Source organism: Nomascus leucogenys, chromosome 13, assembly GCF_006542625.1.
Source record: "Nomascus leucogenys isolate Asia chromosome 13, Asia_NLE_v1, whole genome shotgun sequence".
In the NCBI taxonomy this organism is placed as follows: Eukaryota; Metazoa; Chordata; class Mammalia; order Primates; family Hylobatidae; genus Nomascus; species Nomascus leucogenys.
The window spans coordinates 99,161,999-99,189,476 of record NC_044393.1 but is presented as its reverse complement, the minus strand read 5'-3'; the positions used below and the strand labels follow the sequence as shown (position 1 = coordinate 99,189,476).

The 27,478-nt window shown below is 58.0% G+C and overlaps 3 protein-coding genes across 12 annotated transcripts in view; 1 reads left to right on the top strand and 2 right to left on the bottom strand.

Annotated features, from left to right (window-relative positions):
* The window catches only part of CDK5 (cyclin dependent kinase 5), a 4,238-nt gene extending 2,932 nt beyond the window's left edge, over nucleotides 1–1,306 (top strand). For both annotated transcript variants that reach the window (XM_030826168.1, XM_003270919.2), the window contains 4 exons: nucleotides 1–6; nucleotides 579–639; nucleotides 830–910; nucleotides 1,026–1,306. The exon at nucleotides 1–6 is cut by the window's left edge and continues 64 nt beyond it. In XM_030826168.1, the coding sequence (XP_030682028.1) occupies nucleotides 1–6; nucleotides 579–639; nucleotides 830–910; nucleotides 1,026–1,112 (235 nt within the window). In that variant the 3' untranslated portion in view covers nucleotides 1,113–1,306. The remainder of the gene's footprint in view (nucleotides 7–578; nucleotides 640–829; nucleotides 911–1,025) is intronic.
* Nucleotides 1,307–2,339: 1,033 nt separating this feature from the next.
* ASIC3 (acid sensing ion channel subunit 3) lies at nucleotides 2,340–7,257 on the bottom strand. Of its 7 annotated transcripts, none has more exons than XM_030826164.1 (11): nucleotides 5,686–7,257; nucleotides 4,850–5,000; nucleotides 4,497–4,624; nucleotides 4,146–4,347; nucleotides 4,004–4,060; nucleotides 3,780–3,927; nucleotides 3,201–3,292; nucleotides 3,041–3,120; nucleotides 2,866–2,937; nucleotides 2,629–2,687; nucleotides 2,349–2,529 (listed from the first exon to the last, which is right to left on the bottom strand). In XM_030826164.1, the coding sequence occupies exons 1-11, from the start codon at nucleotides 6,217–6,219 to the stop codon at nucleotides 2,451–2,453; spliced, it is 1,602 nt and encodes a 533-aa protein (XP_030682024.1). In that variant the 5' UTR covers nucleotides 6,220–7,257; the 3' UTR covers nucleotides 2,349–2,450. The 7 variants fall into 7 exon arrangements, with proteins under 7 accessions (XP_030682022.1, XP_030682023.1, XP_030682026.1 ...); XM_030826161.1 differs by having other exon boundaries at nucleotides 2,349–2,549; nucleotides 5,686–6,808; XM_030826162.1 differs by lacking the exon at nucleotides 2,629–2,687 and having other exon boundaries at nucleotides 2,340–2,529; nucleotides 5,686–6,808.
* On the bottom strand, nucleotides 6,485–27,478 carry ABCB8 (ATP binding cassette subfamily B member 8). Of its 3 annotated transcripts, XM_030826159.1 has the most exons (18): nucleotides 27,311–27,478; nucleotides 24,706–24,756; nucleotides 20,926–21,238; nucleotides 20,415–20,570; nucleotides 20,244–20,338; nucleotides 20,014–20,119; nucleotides 19,100–19,261; nucleotides 18,875–18,960; nucleotides 18,672–18,769; nucleotides 18,206–18,311; nucleotides 14,623–14,656; nucleotides 14,288–14,424; nucleotides 13,999–14,093; nucleotides 13,686–13,819; nucleotides 12,808–12,955; nucleotides 10,915–11,165; nucleotides 9,760–9,915; nucleotides 6,485–6,560 (listed from the first exon to the last, which is right to left on the bottom strand). In XM_030826159.1, exons 1-17 carry the CDS (start codon nucleotides 27,403–27,405, stop codon nucleotides 9,775–9,777), a joined length of 2,208 nt encoding a protein of 735 aa, XP_030682019.1. In that variant the 5' UTR covers nucleotides 27,406–27,478; the 3' UTR covers nucleotides 6,485–6,560; nucleotides 9,760–9,774. The 3 variants fall into 3 exon arrangements, with proteins under 3 accessions (XP_030682019.1, XP_012367641.2, XP_030682020.1); XM_012512187.2 differs by lacking the exon at nucleotides 6,485–6,560 and having other exon boundaries at nucleotides 9,555–9,915; XM_030826160.1 differs by lacking the exons at nucleotides 6,485–6,560; nucleotides 20,926–21,238; nucleotides 24,706–24,756 and having other exon boundaries at nucleotides 9,555–9,915; nucleotides 27,311–27,454.

The window sequence follows — 27,478 nt, the reverse complement described above, 5'->3', positions numbered from 1 at the left end:
CTTCCGATATCCTTGCTTTCCTCTGCCTTGAGCCCTCTGGGAGGGGAGAGCCCGTGGAGTTTTGAGTGCAATGGGTGAGGGCAGTTATGGTGTGGGGTAGGGTGATGGGGTCTGTAGGGCTTCTCCTGAGGGCAAGGGGAGAGAGCAGGGGTGCTGGACACCCTGATTGTCACAGTGCAAATGCACACTGGAGAAGATGTGGCTTGGAGACAGGCAGCGTGGCCCTGGGGGGTGAAGCCGAGAGGGTGTCCCTCCAGGTGAGAGATGGATGCCAGGATGAAGGAGCCAAAGAGAGCAGGACACATTTTGTGGGAGCAGGGCAAGGACTGGTTCATTAGGACTAGGACAGCAGCATGTGGGTTAGACTAGTTAGTGGTTGTCATGGGAAGCGTGGCTGGATGTGTGAGTGACTTGCCTGGGGCTGCTTCTGTCAAGCTCAAGCCGGAGGGTAAAGGGAGGGCGAGAGAAGTGGGTGGTGGGTATGAGGAATCCCTCCCCAGGAGGGGAGGAGGCCCTCACCCTGCCCCTGAAGGTGCAGCTGTGGCCCTTTCCCAAGTGATCCTTGACTCTGTGGACACGCTGCTGGGGACGCCCACCGAAGAGCAGTGGCCCTCTATGACCAAGCTGCCAGACTATAAGGTGTGATGGGGAATGTGGGGGTCATGGTTCATCAGGGTCACTCTTGTTTCACATTCCTAGCAGCCTCCATACCCCTCCTCCTACCTCTAGTCTGACCCTCCCTGCCTCTCCACAGCCCTACCCGATGTATCCTAGCAGCCTCCACCTGCCTCCCCCTACCCCTGGTCTGACCTTCCTTGCCTCTCCACAGCCCTACCCGATGTACCCAGCCACAACATCCCTGGTGAACGTTGTGCCCAAACTCAATGCCACAGGGAGGGACCTGCTGCAGGTAGGTGACCGGGGTAGAGGGTGGGTCAGGACACTTGCCCAGAGGGACTACAGGAAGGCAGGGCTCTGGGCAGCGACCTGTCCTGAACCTGCCACCTCCTTTCCCCCATCTCCAGAACCTTCTGAAGTGTAACCCTGTCCAGCGTATCTCAGCAGAAGAGGCCCTGCAGCACCCCTACTTCTCCGACTTCTGTCCGCCCTAGGCCCCAGGACCCCCGGCCTCCAGGCTGGGGCCTGGCCTATTTAAGTCCCCTCTTGGGAGGGGCGAGACGGTGGGGGTGCCTGGTGCGCTGTGCTCCAGCAGTGCTGGGCCCAGCCGGGATGGGGTGCCTGAGCCCGAGTTTCTCACTCCCTTTGTGGACTTTATTTAATTTCATAAATTGGCTCCTTTCCCACAGTCTGGTTGATGTGGTAGTCAAGTGGCTCTACAGGGGCCATGGGCTGGAGGTGTCTCTGCTCTGTTACTGCCGGCCGCAGTCCTGCTTCTGGCTCAAAGACAGCACCTTGCTCTTCTACTTTAAGAGGCCATGACCCTCACCCCTCACCCCTGGGGCAGGGCAGCACTGTCGCTGTACACCCCTTCCTCCCACCCTCCCTCCCTCTGCCCAGGAGGGCCTGACGTGGTCCCTCGGAGTGAGGGGAGCAAGGATGGGCTCCCCACCAGGGTGGAGAGGAAAGGGCTGGGCCTCTCCTTGTGGTTCTCTGTATCTCAGGTGGATCCTCTTGTCCCTTCCCTCATCATCCCCCCATACCCAGGCCTGCAGGCTGGCACAGGAGAGCCCCAAAGATATGGTTCCATCAGGAACACCCCCTCCCACTCCCTATTTGTCAGTTTCCCAGTGTTTGGGTTATAGTGAAAGAGAGGAAAGCTGGGCCTCTGGCTGGGGCCTGGTGTGTCCTTACTGGCAGGAAGAAGGGAGAGCTCCGCCCACCCCCACCTCCAGCGTCTCAAGCCTGGGGCCTTTAGCTCTTGTGGGAAGGCAGAACTTGTTCATATGGAGACAGGCTGTGTGCTGCACTTGGTCCCAAATGTGGGAAAGGAGTCAGGATGTAAGGCAGGACACAGGTGTTCTTGAAAGTGGAGTCACCCCATCTTCTCCCTGCCTCTTCTTGTTGGGCTCTGGGCAGAGTTTTCTTCCAGTTATACCTTTATTGCTGACTGTGATTCTGCACCTCACACCTAAGCCTGGGCTAGGAGGATACCTGTCCTCCCTTCTCCCTACGATGTCAGTCAGCTAAACTCACTCACACTGAGGTGCAAATGACTGATAACCTCTTGCTACCATTCTCCTCTAGAGATTCCTGGGGGTTCATGGGCCCAGCTCCACATTTCAGAAGCCACGTCCAGCTGGATGATGGCTGGCAGAAGACTTCCGATGCCTGAGTTGGGCTGACCTTGGCTTGGCTAGTCCCTGCCCTGTAAGAGAAACACCTGAGGCTGATGCATTAGGACTTTATTTGGGGTGAAGATGGAAAAGCTGCGTGCAGGCTAGGCATGTCCAGGATGTCAGGGCGGGGCTCCGAGGACACAGACAGCAGGTCTAGAGCTGTGTGACAAGGTAGCAGGTGCGGTGGGAGGCGGAGAGAGTCTTGGTGACGGCACAGGGAGGGGTGGGAGGTCTTCGGAAAAGAGCAGAGTGCTGGGGTGGGAACCGGCACACCCACTGTCCTGCGCCTGCCCCTGCCCTCCCTTGATTTTAGGGGGCCATTATGTGTTACCTGGGGCCCAGGTTGAGGTGGGGAACTTGGGTTCGATGGCTGCCCAGCCCTTCCTGAAGCTGTGTGAGGAGGACAGGGTCAGAGGTGGGGAGTGGTCCTCCTCCCAGGGACCAGTCAAGGTCACTGCACACCCTCCTGCCTGTTTCTCCTCAGCTGGGGCGGGATGGTGGTCTAGGCTTCAGGGGTGGGGCCTAGCACCCTTGGAGCAGGCAGGGGCTCCAGAAGAGGGGCTGTTACCAGATTGGTGCTGGAGTGCCTTTGGGAGTGCCGTCGGTTCCAGAAATATCTCAGGACCTTGTCTCGGAACACCTGGAGGCAAGCAGGATGGGAGGTGGCCAGTGCACGCCTTCCCCCTCATCCTAGGGGCCCTGATTCCCACCTCCCACCCCCCGCAGTGGGGGCCCTGGCCCACCTCACAGAGGTAGTCTAGGATCTCGAGGATGGTGAGCAGGCTGGCCCCGATGAACAGCCCCATCTGGCCCCCAATGTCGCCTGTGGAGACAGGGTCACCCTTCAACTCACAGCCACCTGCCTGCCCACAGCCCCGCAGCCCTGGGGGCCTGCACACACACCAAGCAGCTCCGACATCTCATAGGCCTTCTTCTGCTCCACGGTCTCATAGTTGAGGGCCTCAAAGAAGATGTCCAGGGCCAGCACGTTCTCCCTAAGGACAAGAATGGCCTCAAATGTGGGCTGGCCACCACCTGGTGCCCACTGCTGGCAAGAAGCAGCTGTGGGTTCTCCCACTCCTTTCAAGAACCCTGGGAGGGGCCGGGCACGGTGGCTCACACCTGTACTCCCAGCACTTTGGGAGGATGAGGAGGGAAGATCTTGAGGCCAGGAGTTTAAGACCAGCCTGGACAATATAGCGAGTCCCCTCCCCTCCCCTCCCCCGCCCTCTGCCGTCTCTATTTTTTAAAAGTAAAGATTTAAAAATGAAAGGAAAAAAAAAAACAGACCCCTGGGAGGAGGCGTCAGCATTCCCCGGGGGCAGAAAGGTTAAACAACCAGCACTGAGCCCCAGAGCCAGTGAGGCTGCGGAGGCTGCCTCAGCCCGGGCTGTGCGCACGAGGGCTACGGCCTGGCCTGCCCCGCTCCGCCCCGTCGGGAGCCCCCGGCTCGGAGGAGCCCGCCCGCCCCGCGCAGCTCACGCGATATAGGCCTCGCTGCGGTTGAGCTTCCGGGCCAGGAAGCGCGCGGCGGCGCGGCTCGGGATCCGCACCATGGAGAGCTCCTTGGCGTAGCGCGTGCTGGCGCACGGGTTGGGGCAGGCGCACGGGTCCTTGCGAAGCATGGCATCTGTGGGCCACCGGGCCGCGTCAGCCGCCCGCGGGCGGAGAGGGGCAGACGGGAGGTGGGGGAGGCTCGCCCTTACCTATGGCCGGGTGGGCACAGTTCTTGTACTGCTGGGGGCTGCACACTGGCGCGTCGCCTGCGGGTGCCGGGGAGATGGCTTTAGAAGCAGCCTCAGCTCCCTGGGCCATGCCCGCCATGGGACGAAGACACCAGCCCCTCACCTGGCATGTACATCATTCGGCAGCCGCACTTCCGAGCCACGTAGCGGGTTTCGCAGGCCAGGCGACACCCCATTAGGGTATAGGGAGGGATGGGGCTAGGGCTGGGGCTGAGGGAGCCCAGGGGATCAGAGGGCTCTGGCTCATAGTTGGGGTTCAGAGATGCTGAACTGCAATCGCCCCAGGGCGGTGGCAGGAAGCTCAGCTGTGGGGGGACAGGGTTAAGGAGGCTTCCCGGAGAGCCTGAGAGGCCAGCTGGGAAGAGGCCCCTAGACAGGTCTCAGGAGCTGAGGGTTTAGGGTCCGAGGTGGTGTGGGCTTGAAGTAGTAGGTGTGGAGGCACACGGGAGGGTACCTGCTGCTGCTGGCAAGAAACAAAGGTCTGGTAGCCCGGGGACACCCCCAAGCCCAGCTGATCGATGATGGGCGGCTCCTCCTGGCTGTGGATCTGCACTCGGATCCCCACCTCAAACGGGGTCTCCTCTGTCGGGGAGGGACCTGTGAGGCCTGAGACCCTGTGGTCAGGTCTCCTGCCCAACCAGACAAGACCTCTCACTGCAGCCCCCCTCCCCAGGACTGGGATGAGCCAGCCCAGCCCCTTTCACAGGTTCTGGGGGAACACCCTGACACCTCCTCTCCTCCTCTCCTTCCCCTAGCCCCTTGCACTCCATCCATGCCCTCCCCCAGCCTCATTTGTGTGCTCCCTACCATCGTCCCTCCACACAGGTAGATATTCCTCCTGCTGCACGTCCAGCATGATGTCCAGCCCATTGCCCATGCCACCCCTAGTAGTGGTGAGCAGCTCTGCCCCATCGGCACCGGAGTTAAATGTGTAGCACTTTCCCATCCGGGTGAAGATCTGGGGCGGGCAGACAGGGTGATGGCTACCTCCCCCAGGCAGGCACATGGTCATGGGACCTCTCCCCACCTCATGGTATGTTTGTGTCTCTTCTTTGAATACTGAAGCCCGCATCTCAGTGCCCCCAGCCCCATGCTCCACGTGGGCACATGTTGCAGGACGCCCTTGGGAGCCCATCAACCCAACTCCTCCACCCCGCCAATCCCCACCAAAGCCCAGAGCACAGCCTACAGGTTTTTCTGTGTTTCTCTGGGGACTGTGGGAAAAGGAAATGGGCCCCTGTGGCTGTCCTCTGGGGCTGGCAGTGTGTTGAAAAGGCAGAGGGAAAGCAAACCCCCAACCTCCTGGCAGAGATAGGGGTCTCCTGCCCCAGAATGGTCCCACCAGGGAGGACCCCCAGCCCCAGGAGCAGGGCCTCCCTGGGCCACACCTCAGGCCTAGGGCCAGCCAGGGTCAGTGTGGCCTCACATGCTCCCCTCGGGCTGGGAGACAGAGAAAGCCCCAAGGAGGACAGCTTCCTGGGCTGCACGGAGTGGCACTGGGGGGTGGGGAGTCCATGGCTGGTAGGAAGGAAGAGGTCCCTTGGCTTTGGGGGAGCCTATGCTGGCTAGGGGATTGTGGGTGCTGGGCAGGGACTGGTCTGCCCTCTGGGCCCCTGGCAGGATAGGTAGGGAGGTCAGCTCACCGTGGTGAAGTTCTCAGGCCCACAAGGTTGGCCACGGAAGCGACAGTCCAGCAGCATGTCGTCCAGGGAGTGCCCAGCACGGGCATAGAGTTGCGCCATGTCAAAGGTGGGACTGGGCATGAAGCCGGGCGGTGCAGGGGGCCGGCCCAGGGCACGCAGGAAGGCAGTATGCTCTGAGGGATCCAGGCCCAGCAGCACAGACCCAGCCCAGTGCAGGTCGTTGGGCGTTAGGCGCGAGCGGCGCAGCGGGTTGATGTTGCACAGGGTGACAGCCGGGAAGACGAGCCGGTGGCTTTCTCGCTCATCCAGGGCAGTCTGGTGGTGGAACTCCCTGTAGTAGCGCACCCTCTCAGCCGCCTGGTAGAGGAAGGTGGCCACTGACAGGACCACGGCCGCTGCCCACATCCCCCGGCGCAGGCTCAGGCTGCCTGGCCCGAAGACGTGGCCCAGCCCATGCATTGAGCAGTTGCTGGCGAACACACGGATGGCCGAGGCCGGCTGCCGGGCCTCCTCTGGGCCTGAGGTGGGCTTCATGGCCAGAACCCAGGAGCGGGGCCAGCTACAGAGGCTTGGAAGAAGCGAGAGAGGGTCAGTCAGGGGGCTAAGGAGGCTGATAGGATTCAGGAGGCCAGGCAAGGAGAAGAGAGGAGAGGGTGGGAGAGAGCCAAGGTTGGGAGGCAGGGAGGCACTAGCCTGGCGGGATTGGAGGAGGTATCTGGCCGGTCGGGTCCCACTCAGCCTTCCCGAGGAACAGGCGGTGGCTCCACTGGGCTAGGCACTGGGCTGGGGGCTCCGCAGCAGACCAGGAGGGGCGTAGCTGACCGTGGCAGGCAGGGGCTGCGGAGCGGTGCTGAGGTGGTGCTGAGCCGGCGCTACTGCAGAGGATTGGGTTTCAGCAGTGAGGGGGGAAAGGGGGCCGACAGAGCAGTCTGGGGGGTAGGGGAGGTCCCTGGGGCCCCAGGCTGAGCCATTAGTGCAGCATGGAGGGGGGCATGGCTGTCCAAGATGAGAGGCGCCAGGAGGAAACCGCAGTGGTCCCAGGGAGAGCTTGAGGAAAGGCCAGAGGTAGATTGTGCCTGGAGGTGCCTTGGGGCCCCCTAGGCTCCCAGTTGCAGCCCCTGTACACTGGCCCCGAGGGTCAGTCGCTGACCCCTGGCCTAACTCCTCCCTCCTTTTGCCTCTCCGGCCTTCCCTCTAGCTTCACCCAGGATCTGTTCCTTCACGAGCACCAGAGCTGGCTCTTGGCCAAGCTGGGAAGTGGTTGGAAGATTGGCATCAGCAGATCTCTTCTTTCTGTGCCCCCAGCATCTCAGCCTACACTGGATGGCCAGGGCACTCTTCACGTCCCACTTCCAGGGCCTGTCTGTTTCCTAAGTGTCCCTCTCTTTCTAGGGAGTCAGAGCCTACCTCCCCACACTCAGGCCTCTGAGGATGTTGGCCTCTACAATGGTTATGGGCTCACCTGCCACTCTAGGTAGGACATGGGTGCCCCACCTGCCACCGTCCTGGGTACCATGGATGCCCCCACCTGCCACCCTCCTGGGTACCACGGGTGCCCCACCTGCCATCTCAGGCACAACGCGGGTATTCTGTGATTTCCCATTTTACACTGCTATATCCAGGACCTGGAAAACCTACATTTTTCCAAAGGGCTGCATGCCACCCATTATGTGCACATACCGTAGTTTATTTAATGACTCCCCCACTGATGAGCACTGGGGGTGTCCAGTCTTTCCATTACAAACAATGTTGCCCTATCATCACACAGATGTGAACTCCCAGGACTTTGGTGGGCTTTTTTTGACCATGAGTGGTAGAAACATGGTTCCACCAGCCAAATGTGTGCACACACCATGCTGCAACTGCTGGGCCACCTGTCCGTCCTCCCAACAGGACACAGGCTTCATGGGGGCAAGGACCGTCCTCATTCCCCATCGTGGGCTCAATGGCACATGACAGGTGCTTGATTAATAAACACTTTGGAAGGACTGAGTGAGTACCCTGGTTACAGCACAGGTGTACCAGCTCCCCAGAGCCACAGTGCCGTGCTCCGCAAGTATTTTACTGTAGATGACCCCACTCACACTCTCAAACAGGCATTCACCATCAAGCACAGCTAGGCTCCCGCTCTCCACTGTGGAGCTAAGGCCGGGGCGAGGTTAGGAAGACGGCACAGCTCCTGCAGTCTAGCTCTTCCAGCTGGACTAGCCGTGGGGTTTCACTGCTTCTCTAGGGGGCGGGTGAAGGGCTGGATTTGAAGAAGCCGCCCAGAAGATATAAATCTGGTGTCAGAGGCATTTTGGGCAGCCTGAGGCTGATGACTGAGCGAGTGAAGCAGGAACCACCTTGGCTGGCTGCCTGGTGAGGGAGGGGTCAGGCCAACAAGCAGGGCCCCAGCAGGGCTTGTGGACTCGCCAGAAGCTGAGGCCCTACTCTGGGCTGCCCTAAGGAGGGGTTTAGCTGTGAACCAGCCCCAGGCTCTGCTCCTGGGCCTCCACTGCCTAAAGACACAGCCTCTGATCTGTCAGGAAGTGGGATATCAAATCAGGGTGGATGTGGGCCTGGGGTTTTTGGATGGCTTGTCCCCAAAGCACCATCTAGTTCTAAACCATACCCACAAGAGCCTGTGGGTCCCACTCTGGCTCCTGCACGCAAACTTGAGCTGCTGCTGCCTCTTCCAGGCTGGCCTCAATGCACTGCGCCACACCCCTGAAAGAGGGTACCACCCTTCTTTACACAGGATAAATCCAGAATCCTTGCCTGGCTGTGAAGGTGCACCGCAGGCACCACCTCTTCTCCTGCCCAGGGGAGCCAGGGCACTGTGTAGTCCCACAGCCTGGGTGTGGCTGGATGGGGGAAGGATCCCAGTAGGAACTGACAGTGGCACCAAGGTGGGGAGGGCTGGTGCATCTGCAGCAGTGCAGGGATACGAGGTCTTGCTGGGGCACCAGTTCAGCCAAGGCCCTACTTATGTGCCTTTCCAGGCCCCTCAGAAGCCAGCTGGAGCCTAGCCCCCTCATCCACAGCCTCGGGGCCACAGGCGCCCATCACTCAGGATGCACCCCTTTCAAGGTGTGCCTCCCAGAACCTGCTGGGGAGGCTGGCCTGTCCACAGCCGCGCCCTCCTGGACCGATTCTGTACTGGATTCTGTAGTAGCTGCTCCATTTAGCTCTGTACTCGTCAGCACTGTGGGCAGGAAGCTGAGCGCTCCAGGTGGGCATCAGCCCCTCCCATCTCCTTCAGAGCTGGGTGTTCTTGGTGTAGATGGAGGCTGGTCCACGATCTCAGTGGGTAAAAGACTCCAGGCACACAGGGCAGGGCCGGTGGAAGACAGCCAGGCAGGCTGGTGCTTCTTGTGGGAACTGGCCATCGTGGCCCCGTCCCTCCTACCCTGACCCAAGTGTTGGGCCCTGTTAGGTCTGTGTCCCTTGGGGGTGGGGAGGGGAGGTGAAATCTAGAAATCAGGACTGTGTTCACTGTGCAGGGAGAAGGGAGGGAGGTTGTTTGGAAGATGGAGACTGTGGGTTCCGGGGTGAGCCAGGGGATAGGCTCCTTCTCCCATGGTCCAGCGAGGCAGCGGGGACACAGGAGAGGGAGGGAGTCAGTCCCCAGTCTAGGGAAGTGAGGTCCTAGCAAGGGTGTGGGAAGAGCCTAGGTTTGAATTCCCAGGCCCACTTCCAGACCCTGATTTTTAAAAACTCCCTGGAGCTACTGTAGGCCTGGCCAACTTGAAGCTGCTGGGTGGGGCGGGGAGACTGGCTAGAACGTCTCTGAGAGGTCTAGAGGGGTCTGGGCAAAGGGAGAACAGAGCGGAGGTGTCTCGGGGAACTCTGTCTCTGCCCACTGCAGCCCAATGACTCTAGCAGACTCTGGTGGGAGGGAGGCAGCCGGCAGGACTGGGGAGGGGAGGGAGGGATTGGCCTCCCCTGCCAGCCGCTCGGCCCTGGCTTTATTGTGAGCAGGAGCAGCCGCAGCGACTCTCCACATGCTGGCCCTCCCGGGGGCTCAGTCCCCAGTAGGCTCCCCCCGGGCTGAGCCCCAGCCCTAGCACTGATGCTTGGCAGCGACCACACCTCAGGGGGCCCTTCTCAGGACTTGTGCTGGTGGCTCCTGGGGCCTTCTGGCTTTTTGGGCGGTGGGGCCGCTGTCCTCGGGGCTTCCAGGGCCTGCCTCCGGATGAGCTCGGCGTACAGCCCGCCTTTCTTCAGGAGCTCTTCATGTGTCCCAGCCTGGAAGGCGGGAGGGAGGGGCGGATGGTTGCTCCAAGGCATGCAGGCTTCAGAACCCTCAGAGGGCTGAGCCTCTCTCTCAGCCATTGGGCCCATGGTCACTTAGGCCGGTGTCCCTTCTGGGGATCCTCTGAAACCAATGCCCAATCTGAAAGGAACTGCCACTGGCATGCTGCATTAGTTACTGCCACTTCCCTACTTAGCTGAATTTTGGAAGAATATGATTCCCTCTGTCCCCCTTACAGAGCCCAAACCTCCAACTCAGGATCCATCTCCCTGCATAAGCCCCTCAGCCTTGGCTTGAATGAGCGGCTGTGAGCCAACGCCACACGGCCTCTGGGGTCCTACTCCTGACTCCCTGCACAGGTTCCTTGGCACTGCTTCTTCTGCACCTGATACCCTGGGCAGCCAGCCCTGCTCCTCACTCCCAGCACCATACTTTGAGTATGTTTCCTTTTTGTTTTTTGAGACAGGGCCTCATTCTGATGCCAGGCTGGAGTGCAATGGCACAATCATTGTTCACTGCAGCCTCAACCTCTGGGGCTCAAGTAATCCTCCCGCCTCAGCCTCCAGAGTAGCTGGGAGTGCAGGTGCATGCCACTACATCCGGCTGATTTTTTTTTTTTTTTTTTTTTTTTTGGTATTTTGTAGAGACAGGGTCCCGCTATGTTGCCCAGGCTAGCCTCAAAAGATCCTTCTGCCTTGGCCTCCCAAAGTGCTGGGATTACAGGCACCCGGCTAGTACTTTTCCTTTTGTTCCTGGGAGCTGATGGTGCAATTATACCATCCCAGGGGACAGAGGAAGAAACTGAGGGCCTGAGAGGCCAGGGCTTGGCTGAATGCAGAACTCCTGACTCTACATGGGACGCTGCTTGCAGAATACAGCCCCCAAGGCCCTGGGGCCAGGCCGCACCTTCATATAACTCATTGCAGCATTGTGCCACTGTCCGTGATGAAGCCATCCTCAACCCACTGATCCACGCCCCCAGGACGACTAACCTCCCAGACACGGCCATCGGCCATGACGACGATGCGGTGGGCCCCACGGACAGTGCTGAGCCGGTGGGCAATTACCAGCACCGTGCGGCCTGCACTGGCCCGGTCCAGGGCCTCCTGTACAACTCGCTCGGACTCTGCGTCCAGCGCGCTGGTGGCTTCATCCAGTATCAGCACTGTGGGCTGCTTGATAAGGGCTCGGGCGATGGCCAGGCGCTGCTTCTGGCCCCCAGACAGGGTAGTGCCCCGTTCACCTGGGAAGGGAGGGGCAGGGCAGGAGCCTGAAGCTGTGCACTTGAGGGTGGCCCACAAAGGGGCACAGGGTCCTTCCTGAATGCCCATCAAGATCCTCTAAGTGCCCTTCTCAGCACTGTCACCCTCCTCCTGCCTCTGACCCCCACCCCGCACTGTGCACCCTCCTCCTGCCTCTGACCCCCCACCCCACACTGTGCACCCTCCTCCTGCCTCTGACCCCCCACCCCGCACTGTGTACCCTCCTCCTGCCTCTGACCCCCACCCCGCACTGTGCACCCTCCTCCTGCCTCTGACCCCCCACCCCACACTGTGCACCCTCCTCCTGCCTCTGACCCTCTACCCCGCACTGTGCACCCTCCTCCTGCCTCTGACCCAGCACCCCACACTGTGCACCCTCCTCCTGCCTCTGACCCACCACCCCACACTGTGCACCCTCCTCCTCTGGGTTGCCCCTGCACTGGCTCATCCCACCTCTGGGTCCCTCAGCCACTGTGCACACTTGCCCTGCCTCTGAGGGTGGCGTGACACCTGCCAGCAGGGCTTGGTGCACTCCAAGGGAGTTGCCAAATGCCCCTCCCCAGCCATGGCAGTGCCTCAGGCCAGGATGACCCACACCTTGCCCTGTGCCTGCAGTTCCAAGCCACCTTCCCAGCCTCCCGGGTCTCTGTGGCTGTGGGGAACATCCAGCACCCAAACATGGGCTCTGGGGTCCAGTGACTCCAGGTGACAGCAGGGTGACAGGTCAGTAAGGACGCAGCCCCAAGAAGGCCCAAATGAGCAGAAAGTACTAAAATCAGAGACACAAGGAAAGTGCCACCCAAAAGAGATGTGGGAGAGCACCCAGTGAGGACAGCTGGCATCTGGACAGTGTATCAACACGGCTGGAGGAGGCATCTAGAACACGATGGCTGGGCTGGGGACACTGGCCCCACAGCTCAGAAGGCTGGACTCAGACTGACCAGAGTTGAGAAGCCCAGGTATCTCTGCATCCTGAGAAGTGCTGAAACACTGTGCAACAGAGCCAAGACACTGGCTGAGAAACATGGCCCCAAAGGCTGGAAAAAGACCTGGGAGCTCCGCATGGCAAGCTGCAAGGTGCACGCCCTGCAGTGCCAGGCTGCGTGTTCCTAGTTCAGAACCACCACAGCCCTCTCCTGGGGCCCATCCTGTCACCCCGATTCTAACGAGGAGAAACGACTTTAGAGATGAAAAGCACAGGAAAGAAATAGGAGCCAGAGGGGGATGGACGGTGGAGAGGAGGCAGCCCCCCATTTCTTCTGTTCAGTCTGGGGAAGTGGCGGCCTTTTAGACTCGGTGAGGACTCCAGACACCATGCATCACTGTGTCCCCGGCCAGGGGCCTGTCATATGCCCTCTGTCACATTCTCCAGCTCCTCCTAGAGCCCGTCCTGTCTCTGCAGCCTGCTTGGTCAGCTGGTTCTGAACCACACTGGCCTGGACTCCCCTGTCCCCACAGAACAACTCTGTCCCCTTTGGCTGTGGTTCTGGTCTTCCCTGACACAACTGTCTTTCTCCCCAGCTGTCCTTGCCGCCCTCAGTCCCACTGGGCTGCTCACTGCTCCTGTAGAATCCTGTGTCCCAGTGCCTCACCACCTGGTTCCCGGCAGACCCGAGCACCCACCGACAATGGTGTTGTAGCCCTCAGGGAAGCTGGTGATGAACTCGTGAGCATTGGCTTCCCGGGCGGCTGCGTACACCTCTTCGTCGGAAGCTTCCAGCTTCCCAAAGCGGATGTTTTCCATGATGGTCGTCCCAAACAGGACGGGTTCCTGTGGGTGAGGGGTTATGGAGACAGAGTCCACAGAAACATTCTCTTTGCCCAGAAACTGGAGGGGCCACCATGTACATTGGGATAGTCTATCTGGTGGATTAGATTAGGATCTCTTGAAGAATCAGACATTCAAAGTCAGAGGTGAAGTGAGGATGCAGAGTGGCCCCCAAAAGGGAAGGACAGGTCGATTTCCTACCAAGGGCCCAGAACCCCTCCCCAGGAGCGGGAGTGGAAGGAGCTGGCAGGGCAGGGAGCTGGGAGTTGGGGGCTTGCATTTGCCTTTCTTCTGCACAGGCACTCTCCCTGGTGGGACAGCAGGCGTGCCCTCTTCATTCACGGCCCTCAAAGGGAAGGGTGGACCCTCGCTGGGCAGTGCCACCTCAAGCAGAGGGAGAACAGCTGCAGCTCAGCACCTCCACCATAGGCTTCTCTAGACCTGGATGCTATGGGATTTGCAGAGAATCTGAGGGATTCCCCATCTGTGTAGACGGCTGTAAATGGGGACAAAGCGTCCCTGCTCTGGGAGACCAGGCAGAGCTGTGGCTGCTCCCGGGACAGGGATGCCTCACCCAGACAACAGCCGAGGACATGTGAAGAAGGCCAGGGCTCTCCCGAGAGCAGCAAGGATGAGGGCGGGAAAGAAAGAAAAGGCACCTGCGGACTAAGAGGGGCAGGGCCCAGGGGAGGACAGGCAGTGGGAGCCAAGGGCTGCCCATGTGGCCCCGCACCTGGCTGATGAAGCCGACAACCTGGCCCCGGAGCCAGGAGGGGTCAAGGGTGCGCAGGTCCCGCCCGTCCAGCATCACCACGCCTGCCGTGGGGTCGTAGAAGCGCTCCAGCAGGGAAGCCACGGTGGTCTTTCCTAGGGAAGTGGGTTGAGAGGGAGGGAGGCCAGGGATTCTGGGGATTGTCCCAGGAAAGAAGACCCCTTGTGGTGGTAGAGGAAGGGATCCCGCTAGGGGCTCACTGCTCCCAGCCTTGCTCTGAGTGGCTGCTAGAGAAGAGTCAGAGGGTGAAGAGAAGGTGGTGGGCTCCCCTTACCTCCCCCAGACTGGCCCACGAGGGCCACGATCTTGCCAGGGGGCAGCGTCAGGGTGAAGTCTTTCAGCACCTCGAAGCCGGGGCGGCACGGGTAGCTGGGAGGAGCCGAGAGACCCCCAGTCAGACCAGGCTCCCAGCCCTCATTGCCCGGGTCCCTCCTGAAGTCTCCCTGTAGCCCTCTGAGAGGGCCTGTTTATGGGGAGCATTAGTCCAGACCTCCACCCCCGGAATCCTCTTGCCTCATCCTCAGCCCAGGGACCCATTCCCATGCCTGCTCACCCGTGCTGACCTGAAGCAGACGTTCTGAAATGTAACGGAGCCACGCAGTTGCTCTTTGGGTACGCAGCAGCCCCCAGACAGTGGGATGCAGGGATTCAGGGCCATGTACTCAAAGACCCGGGCGCCTGCACTCAGCCCCCGGACCACCTGTGGGAGGGGATCCAAAGTCTGCAGGGAGGCAGGAGTGGGGGTAACCACAGCATCTCCAGGGAGTGGCCGTGGCTTTGGGCTGGGGTCTCCCCAGCTCCTCTGCCCGCCCACACCCAGTCAAAAGGCAGCTCCCACAGCGGCATGCACATGGCACAAACTCCACACTCCAGACCCTTCACCCTACCGGCCACTCACCTGACCAAACAGGATAGAGAGGTTGGCCATGGACCTGTCAGAAAAATGAGAGAGGGCTGGAATGGATGGGAACAAGAAGAGCCAGAGAGGAGGGGAAGGAAGCCATGGTGGGGCACGGGAGCAAGGAAGCAGGTGGCCTGTGGCCAAATGCAGAGACTGCTCCTGCACCACAGGGGCGTGGAGCCCTGGGACGTAGCAACACCAGATCACTGAGCCCTGGCTCCCTCCTTGGCCAGATGAGGATGACAGCTGTCCCTCTGCTCAGCCCAAGCCCCCGGGAGGGGGTGCTCCAGGAGGACGTGTAAGTGAAGGCACAGGCCTCCGTGGGTGTCCTCCACTGCCCTGGCCTGTGGTCTGCAGGGTGAGGCCTGTACACACAAGCAGGGGTGATATCAGCCCACGAGGAAGGGAGCCCAGCTGACCCACGGACTCCCTGCTCGGCCCTGAGGATGCGGAGGCCGCCACCGTGAACAGAGATCAACGGTGCGTGGCCCACAAGGGGAGAGCAGATCTAATGCTGCAGACTCTTGGGGAAGCAATGACTTTGGCTGACATTTAGGTGGAAGAAGTGATGTTAAATCTTTTTGGAGAAAGAAGAAAACAGAAGACACTGGGCCACGGGGGAACTCTCCGGAGACCCCAAAACAAAATTCCCAGAAAAAAACTTTTCTCATGAGCTTGCCCTGCAGGTAAGTATACCCACGGTGTTATCTGTCTAGACAGTGGGTGGCCGCCTTCGTCCCGGCAGGGCCAGGGTAGGGCTGGCCAGCTGCCAGGAGGCTGAGGAAGGTGAGTCACTCGTCCCTGACTGGCCTGGCTGACCTGTGACAGTGTGTGCATGCCTGGTCCCCTCCTTAAGAGGAAAGACTTACTCCCCAGCAACCCTTCAGCTGCAGCCTCACTTCTTCCAGCACTAGGGTTGGGGTGAGTGGCAGGAGCCTCGAAACCCAAAAGGAAAAGGTCCCAGTGGACTCAACACAGTCAGCACTTGCTAAAGGGAGTGCGGAGGCACCAGGCAGGAAGGAGCCAGCCCAGCCAGCTATCTGTTGATGAGCAGAGGAACATTCTCCACCAGAGATCTGGAAGACATTAGGGCCTGGCAAAGGGGCTGGGCAGCAACTGAAATTCAAAATGCACATGACTCATTAGAGTGCGATGACCCTGCTCTCAGGGGCCATGGGCTGTAGGCTACAGGCCTGTTCCCAGGCGGAGCCTGGCCCTGATTCTGATGAGGCGGCTGGGCCCCACTTGCTGTCTGTCTGGGCACCTCCCCATCTCCATCAGGAGTGCTCAGGATGGGCTCATAGGTTAGGCTGCCTGAGGTAGGCCGGGCCATCCTGCTCTCCTCTCTCTGCCTTCTCTCTGCTAGACCCCAGCGCCAATGCATGGGCCCTTGGCTTAGCTAGCAGGACCCAGTGGGAAACACACCAGCTGCTCTATGCAACAAATCCAATCCCCCCAAGATGAGTGGGGAAGAATCTCCACATAGGCAGGGCTAGAAGGACCCCCAAGAGGATGGGTCGAGGGCCTATGGCTGTGGGAGCAGCCAGCGAAATGGCACAGACAAGCCCCTGGGGGTTCTTGTGTGTGTCATAAAATTGCTGGATGGCTAAGCAGTACCGTGGGAGGCAAAGTCAGAGTCTCAGGCCCTAAAGGGGAAGTGGAGGTCCCGAAGGGGGAGGGTTGGGGCTGGACAGTGCAGCCACCTTCCCCACAGGGAGACTGTCCCACCGCTGCCCACCACAGAGGGCGAAGGGGTGATTTTATTAAGGGAGCCACTGGGCTTCTTTTTTTTTGAGACGGAGTCTTGCTGTTGCCAGGCTGGAGTGCAGTGGCACAATCTCAGCTCACTGCAACCTCTGCCTCCCAGGTTCAAGCAATTCTCCTGCCTCAGCCTCCCGAGTAGCTGGCACTACCACCACGCCCAGCTAATTTTTGTATTTTTAGTAGAGATGGGGTTTCACCATGTTGGCCAGGATGGTCTCGATCTCTTAACTTCATGATCCGCCCACCTCAGCCTCCCAAAGTGCTGGGATTACAGGTGTGCGCCACTGCACCCGGCCGCCACTGGGCTTCTTATGGGCCCTCAGGACTAAAATGACTCTCCTGTTCAGAGAGGCCAAAACTCTGGTCAAGGGAAGTGGGTCAGCACTGAGCAGGGCAGGCAGTGGTGGAAGCAGCACCCCCAAGACCCCATCTCTATCACAGTGAGAGCATCTGAATTCCAAAGCCATGAGAGAACAGCTCCCTGGGCTGGAGGGGGGACGAGGCTGCCCAGGAGGCCTGAGCCCAGGACCAGAAAGGGTCCAAAGGTGCTCAGACTAGGGAGCATCGAGCAGAAATGGGGCCCACGAGGGTGTCCATGCAGCTGTGGAAATGGGAGGAACGTCTCTGTGGAATGTCAGGTTTGGGGCTGAAAATGGGAGCCTGTCTCCATCCGCCTCCCCCTTCCTGGGACAGTACACCCTGCAGTGAGGGATTCTGATCCGGCGGACACACACGCAGGGGTGCACCATGCAGCAGGGCGAGGACACATGCCTCGGCAGAATGGGGTGGGGGCCCCGGAGGAAGAGCAGGGGGCTCGTGGGGGAGGGATGGGGCGGCAGAGGTGATACACGGTTGGTGGGACAGGTCTTCACCCTTTGATGATCTGTTACAGCATATTTACTATCTCATTATTTACCGTAACATATTTACGTAGAACTGCTTGTGTTTAGCTTGGAAAGAGATAGGAGCGGGGAGGCCCGCCTTGGGCTGTCTGGCGATCGGCTCTGGTCACCCCAGAGGCTCAGCTGAGCGGGTGGTTTCGGACCAATGCAAAGCAATAAGCTATAAGGGTGGGGTGTCTGGGGACAAGGGTCAGCTTGTCATCCCTGGAAGTGGCAGGCATGGGGAAGGGCAGCTCACAAAGCCTGTCAAGGATGGTCCTTCCATGCATGGAATGTCACAGCCTGCAGCGGAAGGGAATTCGGACAGGGTGCAACACGGAGGAAGCTGAGGACACAACGTGGAGTGACAAAACGCAGTCACAGAAGGATATAGTCGACTCCACTTACAGGACGTCCCTAGAGTTGTCAAATCATAAGGACAGAAAGTGGAATGGTGGGTGCCAGGGGCTGGGGGAGGGCAAATGGGGATTCACGTTTCATGGGGATAGTTTCCGCTCTGCCAGGTAAGAGTTCTGGAGGCGGACGGTGACGACAGCCACACAGCAACGTGAGTGTACCCACTGCCCATGAGCCGCACACTTCAAAATGGTTAAAATGCTGCATTTTATGTTTTGTGTACTTTACCACAGTTAAAACAGATTTTTAAAAAGCCTGTCAAGGAAACTTCTAGGTCCTTTGGAAGGCTGAAGATGACAAGCACCTGCCTGCTGCAGCGCCACTGCCCCAGCCGGGAGGGTTGTTATGGGCCCTGAGGGGCTCTCTCTCCCCACCTATGCATCCCTGCGGAAGCTGGGCAGGCCTGGAGCTGCACAGCAGTCGGCCCCCAGAGAAGGCTGGCACCCGTGTCCCCTAACCCAGCAGGGCTCTGGAGGGTGGCAGGGGGCTCTGTAGCGATGGGAACGGCCCCCACTTACCTTTGCACTGTCTGGGAGGCCACCAAGAAGGACATGAGGTCTCCCCCTGTCAGCTGCTGTCCGGCCACAAGGGAGCCCCCAATAAATAGGGTACCCAAGACCATGCCTGCAGGAGAGGGGAAGTGAGGGAGGATGAAGCCAGGGCAGAGTAAACAGCCCTGGGCCTGCTCTGCCACTGCTGACTGGGAGAGTCAGGTGAGGCCCTTGACTGGTCCCAGCCTTGGCTTCCTCCTCGGAAGAGCAAGTCGGGGTGGGCATGCCTCCATGGCCTCCTTGAGGGCTCCACATGGAGTCCCATAGCTGGGTTGGGACATCGGTACCCTCCCTTTACCTGCAAGAGTTAGCAGCTGGCCCGAGGCGAATGCAGGCAGCCAGCAGATGGAGGGCGGGCCTTTGCCTGCCTTGGCTGCTCCCAGCTCCTCCCCAGCCCACAAGTGCCCCTCCAGTCCCCAAATGGCTCACTCACAGTTGAAGGCGATGTTGGAAAGCCCCTGGAACAAGGCAATGCCGCGGCCTAGCTCCTCTGCCCGGCAGCGGCATGCTTCCAGCTCTGCCCCATAGCGCCTGGTGAGAGAGACCAGTGCACTCAGGAGGCAGCTGGGCTGGCACGAAGGGTAGGCAGGGTGTGGGGGGCATCTCTGCTTTGCGCTCCGCCCTCCCAGGACTCACTCCTCTTCCCGTTGCTCCATGGCGAAGGCACGCACAGTCCGAACGTTGCCCAGGGCCTCGTCTGCTACGCCCATTGCCCTAGCGATCTGCAAGGAGTCCAGGAAATGGGACAAGGAGTCCAGGAAACGGGACGAGGAGTCCAGGATGGGGACAGGGAGGAGTTCCGGGGAGTGGAAAGAGAAACGGTGTCGGGAGGGTGAAGAGGATGGCCAGGAATGCTGGTACCTGCTCCTGACACTGGCGAGACAATTTTCGGAGGCCTGAGCCCATCAGGGTGCCCACTCCCATCAGGGCCGGCGTGGCCACCATCAGCAGCAGCGTGAGGCGTGTAGACAGCATGGACAGGGACACCAGGCAGCCTGCCACCTGGGTGCAGCTTCGCAGCCCCTAGGGAGTGGGAGGGAAGGCGGGAGGCTACGGCGTCCGCAGCATGACAGGAAGGACTTTTCCAAGGGTCAGCTGGCTGTAGCTCTGCACTCCCAAGGCCAAGGCCCAGGTCTTGGCCCCTGGGAGGCCCAGTGGCAGTCCACCAGTCACAGTACATAACCCTAACTTGGCCAGTCGGGGTGCGAGCAGCAGGCCTGAAGGGGCCGAGTGAGAATGCTATGAACTGTGGCATCCTTCCCCTAGACAAATCCCAGCTTGCTTCTCTTTCTGTTCTAGGAACTGAACAAAGAGAACCGCATGGGGGTACACCAGTGACCGCCTAGGCCAGTGTGTGGCATGATCCAGCAGTCAGAGTCGGTGTGGGCGGATAAGGGGAGGGCATCTGTGTTCGGTAGGCCACTGCGCATGCTCAATACTTGTCAGCAATCCAGGCACTCTGGGGACAAGGCAGGCGAAGTGATTTTGCTCTTGCCAGGAAAGACTCTTGTCTGAGTGCTTGGGAAGGCTTTCCAGGGAAGATTCAGTTTCAGAGCAGTGGAGAAGCAGCCCGTCCTGACCTTGGACACTGCCTCTACACTTTCCTTCCATGAACTTCCACGGTCCCTCACCCATGCCCTCACCAGGCAGTGGCCTTCTCGAGTCAGCGTGCGCCTGTCAGCCCAACATCAGGGCTGGGGCGGGCAGGGCTGGCCTGGTGAGTCCACATGGGAAAGTGTGTGTGTGGATGTGGTGGGGGCCACCGGGCCACTGACCTGGGAGATGACAAGCTTGAAGGATGACTTAAACTCCTGCACGTCAGTTGTCAAGCGGCTCACCAGCTGCCCCGTCTTATTGGCGTCAAAGAAGGCGATGTCTTGCCTGGCATGGGACATGGACCAACAAGGAGGGCAGAAGAGGGAGACGTTACTTCAGGATGAGGCCCTACCCCCAGACCCCTCGGGCCATCAGTCACCCCAACTCTGCACCCTGCAGCTGGCAGTACCGGAGCAGGGAGCTGAAGAGGGCCCTCCGCATGTCCACAGCCATGCGCTCGCCAACGTGGGACAGCAGCACCAGGTACCCGAAGGTCAGCAGTCCCTGCGGAAGAGCCCAGTGCACTCAGGGATGTCTCGGGTGGCTCCTCAGCGGCCCCCAGCCCCACTCCTGGCTGTACCTGGACACCATAGAGGATAAGCAGGTGGGTGCCGAGATTCTGGGACTCAGTCATGAAACTCCCCACGTGGTCCCTCGTGTACTTGGCCACGATCTCTACCAGCTGGCCCAGGAGCAGGGGGATCTGTACATTCACTAGTGCCGCACCCAAGGCCAGCTGGAATGGGGAGACAGAGGGGACAAATGTTTTGAGTGGGGGAGCCACACTTCTCCCCATCCCCAGCCAGATCTTGGCCCTTCCTCTCCCACTACTGAGCCCTGCTCTTGTCCAGGTTGTGGCTGGTCATGTGGACACATCAGTGCCTCTCAGAGGTTCAAACCCTAGCTTCCAGCCCCCACGGAACCCTGCCCACCCAGCCACCCAGTGTTGAAGCTCCTGGCACCCCTGGACCCCTGGCTAGCCATCGCTGCTCCCGTGAGCTCTCCCGAGAGGCAGCGAGGCAGGAATGCCATCCCTTTGCAGCTCTGGGTCCTGCCCTGTCCCCAGGATGGAGAAGTGGGGAAAGCCTCACCACGATGGCTACCCCCAGGACCAGCAGGTGGGGGCGCAGAAACTGCCAGAAGAGCTTCCAGTTAAAGTGGGACCCCACGACATGGGGTGTGGAGCTGGCAGGAGGGGCCTCTTCTGCCTCACATAGGGCCACAAGGCAGAGGTGGGGACGCTTACTCAGTACCATGGGGCCTAGCAGGGCTCCCCCAACCCAGCACCAGGCAGAGGGGCTCCATCTGGGAGCTAGAGGGGCTCGAGGGAGGTGGGCCCAGAGCTGGGACTGCAGGTGGGCCACGGCCCGGAGGAGGGAGGAGCTGCGGTAGCCATCAGAGTACCTGTAAGGAGAGAGAGGCATGGATGGCTCGAGGCTCTGACTGCCCTCCAGCTGACCAGCACACCCATGGGGCTCTGGCCGAGCTCTCTGGAAGCAGCACTTCCTCTTCTTTCAGGCTCTTGACCCCTGCCCTTCTCAGGGCTGTTCTGAAGCAACTTCAGTTTCTAAGACATGTCCATGGGCAAAGTCGCAGAGGAATGAGACGCTGAGCACAAAATCTAGTCTTAAAAGTCTTATTCCCAGGCCGGGCGCGGTGGCTCACGCTTGTAATCCCAGCACTTTGGGAGGCCGAGGCGGGCGGATCACGAGGTCAGGAGATCGAGACCACGGTGAAACCCCGTCTCTACTAAAAATACAAAAAATTAGCCGGGCGTGGTGGCGGGCGCCTGTAGTCCCAGCTACTCAGAGAGGCTGAGGCGGGAGAATGGCGTGAACCCGGGAGGCAGAGCTTGCAGTGAGCCGAGATTGCGCCACTGCACTCCAGCCTGGGCGACAGAGCGAGACTCCGTCTCAAAAAAAAAAAAAAAAAAAAAAAAAAGTCTTATTCCCCTGGGCGTCTCTCAGGACACACCCAGCCAGCCAGGGCCCTCGCAGCTTCCACTCCAGGCTCTGACAGAATGACAGCCTGAAGAACTGGATGGCACGTTAGATGGCCACACACTGCCTGGACAGGAAGGGGCCGGGGGTTTAAGGGACCACGGTGCAGAGAGGTGAGGAAAGAGAGCTGCTCCTGTGCCCGGCACTGGACTTGCTCACAGCAGCCACCAGGGCAGACATGGCCCCACCTCCTGGAGCTAATGGGCTACTTCCCTTGATCCTCACCTCCCTGGGAGGGAGGTGCCATTATTCTCACCTGACACATGAAAAAAAATCATGTGGAGGTAAGAGAGCTGAAATAACTTGTCCCCAGGCAGCAGAACTGGGACGAGCAGGGAACCAAGTCTGCAGTCTGACTCCAGCACCCAGGCTGGCTCTACTCTGCCAGTGTGCCATGTCTTCTGATGTCCCAGGCCCATTACCCTACCTCCCCTCCCTGGCCTGGGGCACCATGACACATATTCCCTCTCCACGGCTGAAGGAGGAAACAGAGAAAAATAAAAATTCTAATAACTTATATTGTCATCTTGAATAGGCCAATTATCTTCTCTTTCCTTCAGCTGCCACATCTATAAAATGCTAATATCGATTCCACTATTCTAGACATTGTGTTTTTTTTTTTTTTTTTGAGACAGAGTCTCGCTCCGTCACTCCGGCTGGAGTGAAGTGGCATGATCTCGGCTCACTGCAACCTCTGCCTCCCAGGTTCAAGAGATTCTCCTGCCTCAGCCACCTGAGCAGCTGGGACTACAGGCACGAGCCACCATGCCCAGCTAATTTTTGTATTTTTAGTGGAGATGGGGTTTCACTATATTGGCCAGGCTGGTCTTGAACTCCTGACCTCATGATCCACCCGCCTCAGCCTCCCAAAGTGCTGGGATTCCAGGCATGAGCTACTGCGCCTGGCCTATTCTACACATTTTGAACCTACTGTGTGCAGGTACTCTGCTCGGGGTTATGGAGAGGATGGAGATGAACATGACAGCTGAAGTAACTCCCCTCACAGCAGTCATGCTTGAGTGTGGGAGACTCACAGTTAACTGGAAATCAGAGGCACAAAACAGCTTGAAGCCCTGCTCCTCCTTCTCCTCAGAGGGAGTCAGGAAAGGCCTTCTAGGTGAGGCCTGAGGGGGAACAGGCCAGGCACAGGTGGGGGTGGAGTGTAAAGGGGAGAGCTCTAGGCAGAGGGAAAGCAAGTGTGGGTGTCTGCAGTAAGAAAGGATGGGAGAGAAATTTCAGGAATTGTATGGCTGAAGCCTGACCTACAAGAAGGGAAAAGAGACATGAGACTTTGGGGAGGGGCAGTTTTCTAGTTCTTATAAAGCTCCTGGACTTGGGGGGCAATAAGGGTCATGGTGATTTTTAGGCTGAGGTGTGCCAAGATTAGGTTTGCATTTTAAAGATCATAGCATGGCCGGGCGCAGTGGCTCACGCCTGTAATCCCAACACTTTGGGAGGCTGAGGCGAGTGGATCATTTGAGGCCAGGAGTTCTAGATCAACATGTTGAAACCCTGTCTCTACTAAAAATTAGCCAGATGTGGTGGTGTGTGCCTGTGGTCCTAGCTACTTGGGAGGCTGAGGCAGAGAATCACTTGAACTTGGGAGGAGGTCGCAGAGAGCCAAGATTGTGCTACCGTACTCCAGCCTGGACAACACAGCGAGACTCTGTCTTGAAAAAAAAAAAGATCATAGCAGGGGGGCATGGGCTGGAGGCAGACAGGACTGGTTGTAGGGAGCAGAAGTTATCCAGTCAGGAGAGGATGGTGAGATCTAGATCTAGATGAGCTTACTGATGGGGAAAGGCTTTAAAAAAAGAAAGTTGAGATAAGAGGAAAGCTTCTGTCTCCTGCTCGTCCCTGGGCAATGGAATGTCCCGGAGTAAAGCCGATTGTATATTCCATCTACTGAGATAGGGAAAACCACCTTAGGCCTGGAGGTGGGACATGCTGGCAGCAGTACTGCTCCTTAAAGCATTGAGATGTTTATGTATATACACATCAAAAGCACAGCACTTTTTTACCTTGTTTACGATGCAGAGACATTTGTTCACGTGTTTACCTTCTGACCTTCTCTCCACTATTATCCTATTATCCTGCCACACCCGATAATGATCAATAAATACTAAGGAACTCAGAGGCCGGTGCCGACGTGGATCCTCTGTATGCTGAACGCCAGTCCCCTGGGCCCATTTTTCTTTCTCTATACTTTGTTTCTGTGTCTCTTTCCTTTCCAAGTCTCTCTTTCCACCTAACGAGAAACGCCCACAGGTGTGGAGGGGCAACCCACCCCTTCACGTGACAGATGTCCCAGCAGTTCTGATGCACCTAGGTGAGCGGGGTGGGTGGCAGGGCATATGTACGTGTTTTGAAAAAACTCCCAGTCGATTTTTGTTCATTCCTCCCCCAAAAACACGCGTTCTACACGCCCTTGAGACGACGGGACATCTAGAGATCCTGGAGCCTTGGGAAAATGGCCCGAGGTCGGCGGTTGACACGTTACTATGGAAACTCCATAGCTTGGAGTGCCAGTCAGGGCACACCCTTTGGACGTCACCCGGAGCCGACTGGAGCACCTGGCAAAAGGCAGGCCCACTTCCTGCTCGGCTCCGCCCAGAGCAGGGGGCGGGCGGATAGGCGATTCTCTCCAATCACAGTTCCAAAAGGAGTGTGAGCTTTTCTCTTTACCATCATGGCCTTTCACATCCCTAGACCCTTCTAATTGCAGTCTTCATCTCATCCTTCCTCTGCTTTCAGGAAGGCCTGTGCCTTTTGCCTACATGAGGCCTTCTCCCACCCCATTCCAACTGCCAGGTTTTTATGTCTTGTTTTCCACTGTGTTCTTGTTTCTATCGTAAAGATAGAGATGCTTACCCTCCTTCTGCCTTGTGTAACTGTCCAGTTTTCCCATTACGCCATGTGTTTCTGAAAGGCAGGAAATTATATCTTAGATAGCACTGGCAGAACTCCAGTACATAATAGATGTTCCGCAAATGTTTATGTTTGTTGAGCAAATGCATGCCCTCATTAGAGGTGCAGGACAATCTGACCTAACTACTACAGGGTTTTGCAAATGTTTAGACTTACTGTGGCCTACAGCAAGAAACATATCTTACTTGCAACCCAGTACAATGAACACATACATGCCACACAAAATGGAAATCCTTCACAAAATAATATTTTCTCTAATTCTTAACATGTATTCTGATTCTTTTCTTTTCAAGACAAGTCTCACTCTGTTGCCCAGGCTGAAGAGCAGTGGCGCTATCTTGGCTGACTGCAACCTCCACCTCCCAGGTTCAAGCGATTCTCTTGCCTCAGCCTCCCGAGTAGCTGGGACTACAGGTGCCCACCACCATGCCTGGTTATTTTTGTATTTTTAGTACAGACGGGGCTTCACCATGTTGGCTAGGCTGGTCTCGAACTCCTGACCTCAAGTGATCTGCCTGCCCCAGCCCCTCAAAGTGCTGGGATTATAGGCGTGAGCCACTGCACCTGGCTAATTTTTGTATGGGGTTTCACCATGTTGGCCAGGCTGGTCTTGAACTCCTGACCTCAAATGATCTGCCTGCCTTGGCCCCCCAGAGTGCTGGGATTACAGGTGTGAACTACTGTGCCTGGCCTACATTTACTTTTATTTATTTATTTATTTATTTGAGATGGAGTCTTGCTGTGTCATGCTGGAGTGCAACGGCGCAATCTCGGCTCACTGCAACCTCTGCCTCCCGGGTTTAAGCAATTCTCCTGCCTCAGCCTCCCAAGTAGCTGGGACGACAGGTGCGTGCAACCACACCTGGCTAATTTTTGTATTTTTAGCAGAGATGGGGTTTCACCACGTTGGCCAGGCTGGTCTTGAACTTCTGACACCTGCCTTGGCCTCCCAAAGTGCTGGGATTACAGGCGTGAGCCACCGTGCCCAGACTATACTTACTTTTAAATGGTCCTGAGCAACTAAATTCATTTCATGATCTATTGAAAAATGCTGACTAATGAACACATGTATACTTGAATATTATTTGATGTCTTTCCTTGGGTTCCTCTCTGGTTTAAATGACATCAACACCCTTACTCTTTCCTAAGAACTGTTTTTATCAATAATTTAGCATGGTCTTTTTCCAGCTTCTTGCATTGTCTCCAAACTAAGACTCTAAGAAAGGCCTGGTCGTTGCCAAGAGCATGTGGATTACTTCCCAGCACCAAGACTTCCAGCTCCAGCTCGATCCAGCTCTTGCTCTCCATCAGTCAGATGGGCTTTCCAAATGACACAACTCCACATCCACCCGCCCTTGGGAATCTTCTATCTGTTTGGCCCCCAAGTAATTCACTCTAGGATTAGAAAAGACGGCCGGGTGAGGTGGCTCACCTTGGGAGGCCGAGGTCTGGAGTTCAAGACCAGCCTGCCCACCAACATGATGAAATCCCGTCTCTACTAAAAATACAAAAATTAGCCGAGTGTGGTGCACATCTGTAATCCCAGCTACTTGGGTGGCTGATGCATGAGAACTGCTTGAACTTAGAAGGCAGAGGTTGCAGTCAGTCGAGACCATGCCACTGCACTCCAGCCTGGGTGACAGAGCGAGACTCTGTCTCAAAAAAAAAAAAAAAAAAAAGAAGAAAAAAGGAATCAGTCCCTTCTCATAAAGCATTTACATTCGAGTTGTAGTTTCAGGGTCCTTGTTTGTTTCCCGTTTGTCTGTCTGTCTCTCTCTTGACCAACCCGTGTAGAGTGTTTTGCCAAAAACACACATGTACAAGTTATTAGATTGACTCTTTTTTTTTTTTTTTTTTTGAGACAGAGTCTCACTCTATCACCCGGGCTGGAGTGCAGTGGCCGTGATTTCGGCTCACTGCAACCTCTGCCTCCCGGGTTGAAGCGGTTCTCCTGCCCCAGCCTTCTAAGTAGCTGGAATTACGGGCGCGTGCCGCCAGTCACGGCAAATTTTTGTATTTTTTAGTAGAGACGAGGTTTTGCCATGTTAGCCAGGCTGGTCTCGAACTCCTGTCCTCCCAAAGTGCTGGGATTACAGGAGTGAGCCACCGCGCCCGGCCTATTAGATTGGCTCTTTATCCCTGCTGAACATCTCTAGTTCTTCTTCGACTCACTTTGAATCCTGGAAGCACCACTACATTAAATGTCTCGATGCTAGTAAGAATTTTCGTCCAAATCGCCCAATCAACTCCAGGGCCAGGAAAGGGGACCCCTAGCCGGGAGTGCGGACTGGGCGTGGTCACTGACCCCGAGCGTCCCCTCCTTCTGGCTGACACCGCGGCTGCAGACGCATGAGCCTTCTGCTGGCGCCTGAAGTGTCACTATAAATAATTGAGGCCAACACCCGCGGAGTGACATTCCACCCCGGTAGGCCTGGCCTACAGCTCCCAGCAAGCCTCGCGCAAGCCCGTGGACTCCATCTCCCGGCGGGCCGGCAAAGCCCTGCCGGCCGGTCAATGGCCCGCGCTGAGTAGGTTTTTCCCTTTTTACCTGACAGCTGAGAATGTCTGGAAGCGGAGGGGCAGTAGCAGCCTGCCTGGGAATGGGCCACCCCGAATCCCGACCCGAAATAAATGCACCAGCATGCTGGGGCGGGAAAACAGGAGCCACCGGCAATAGCAGTTTCACCCTCATCCCACTGAGGGATCCATGTTGGCT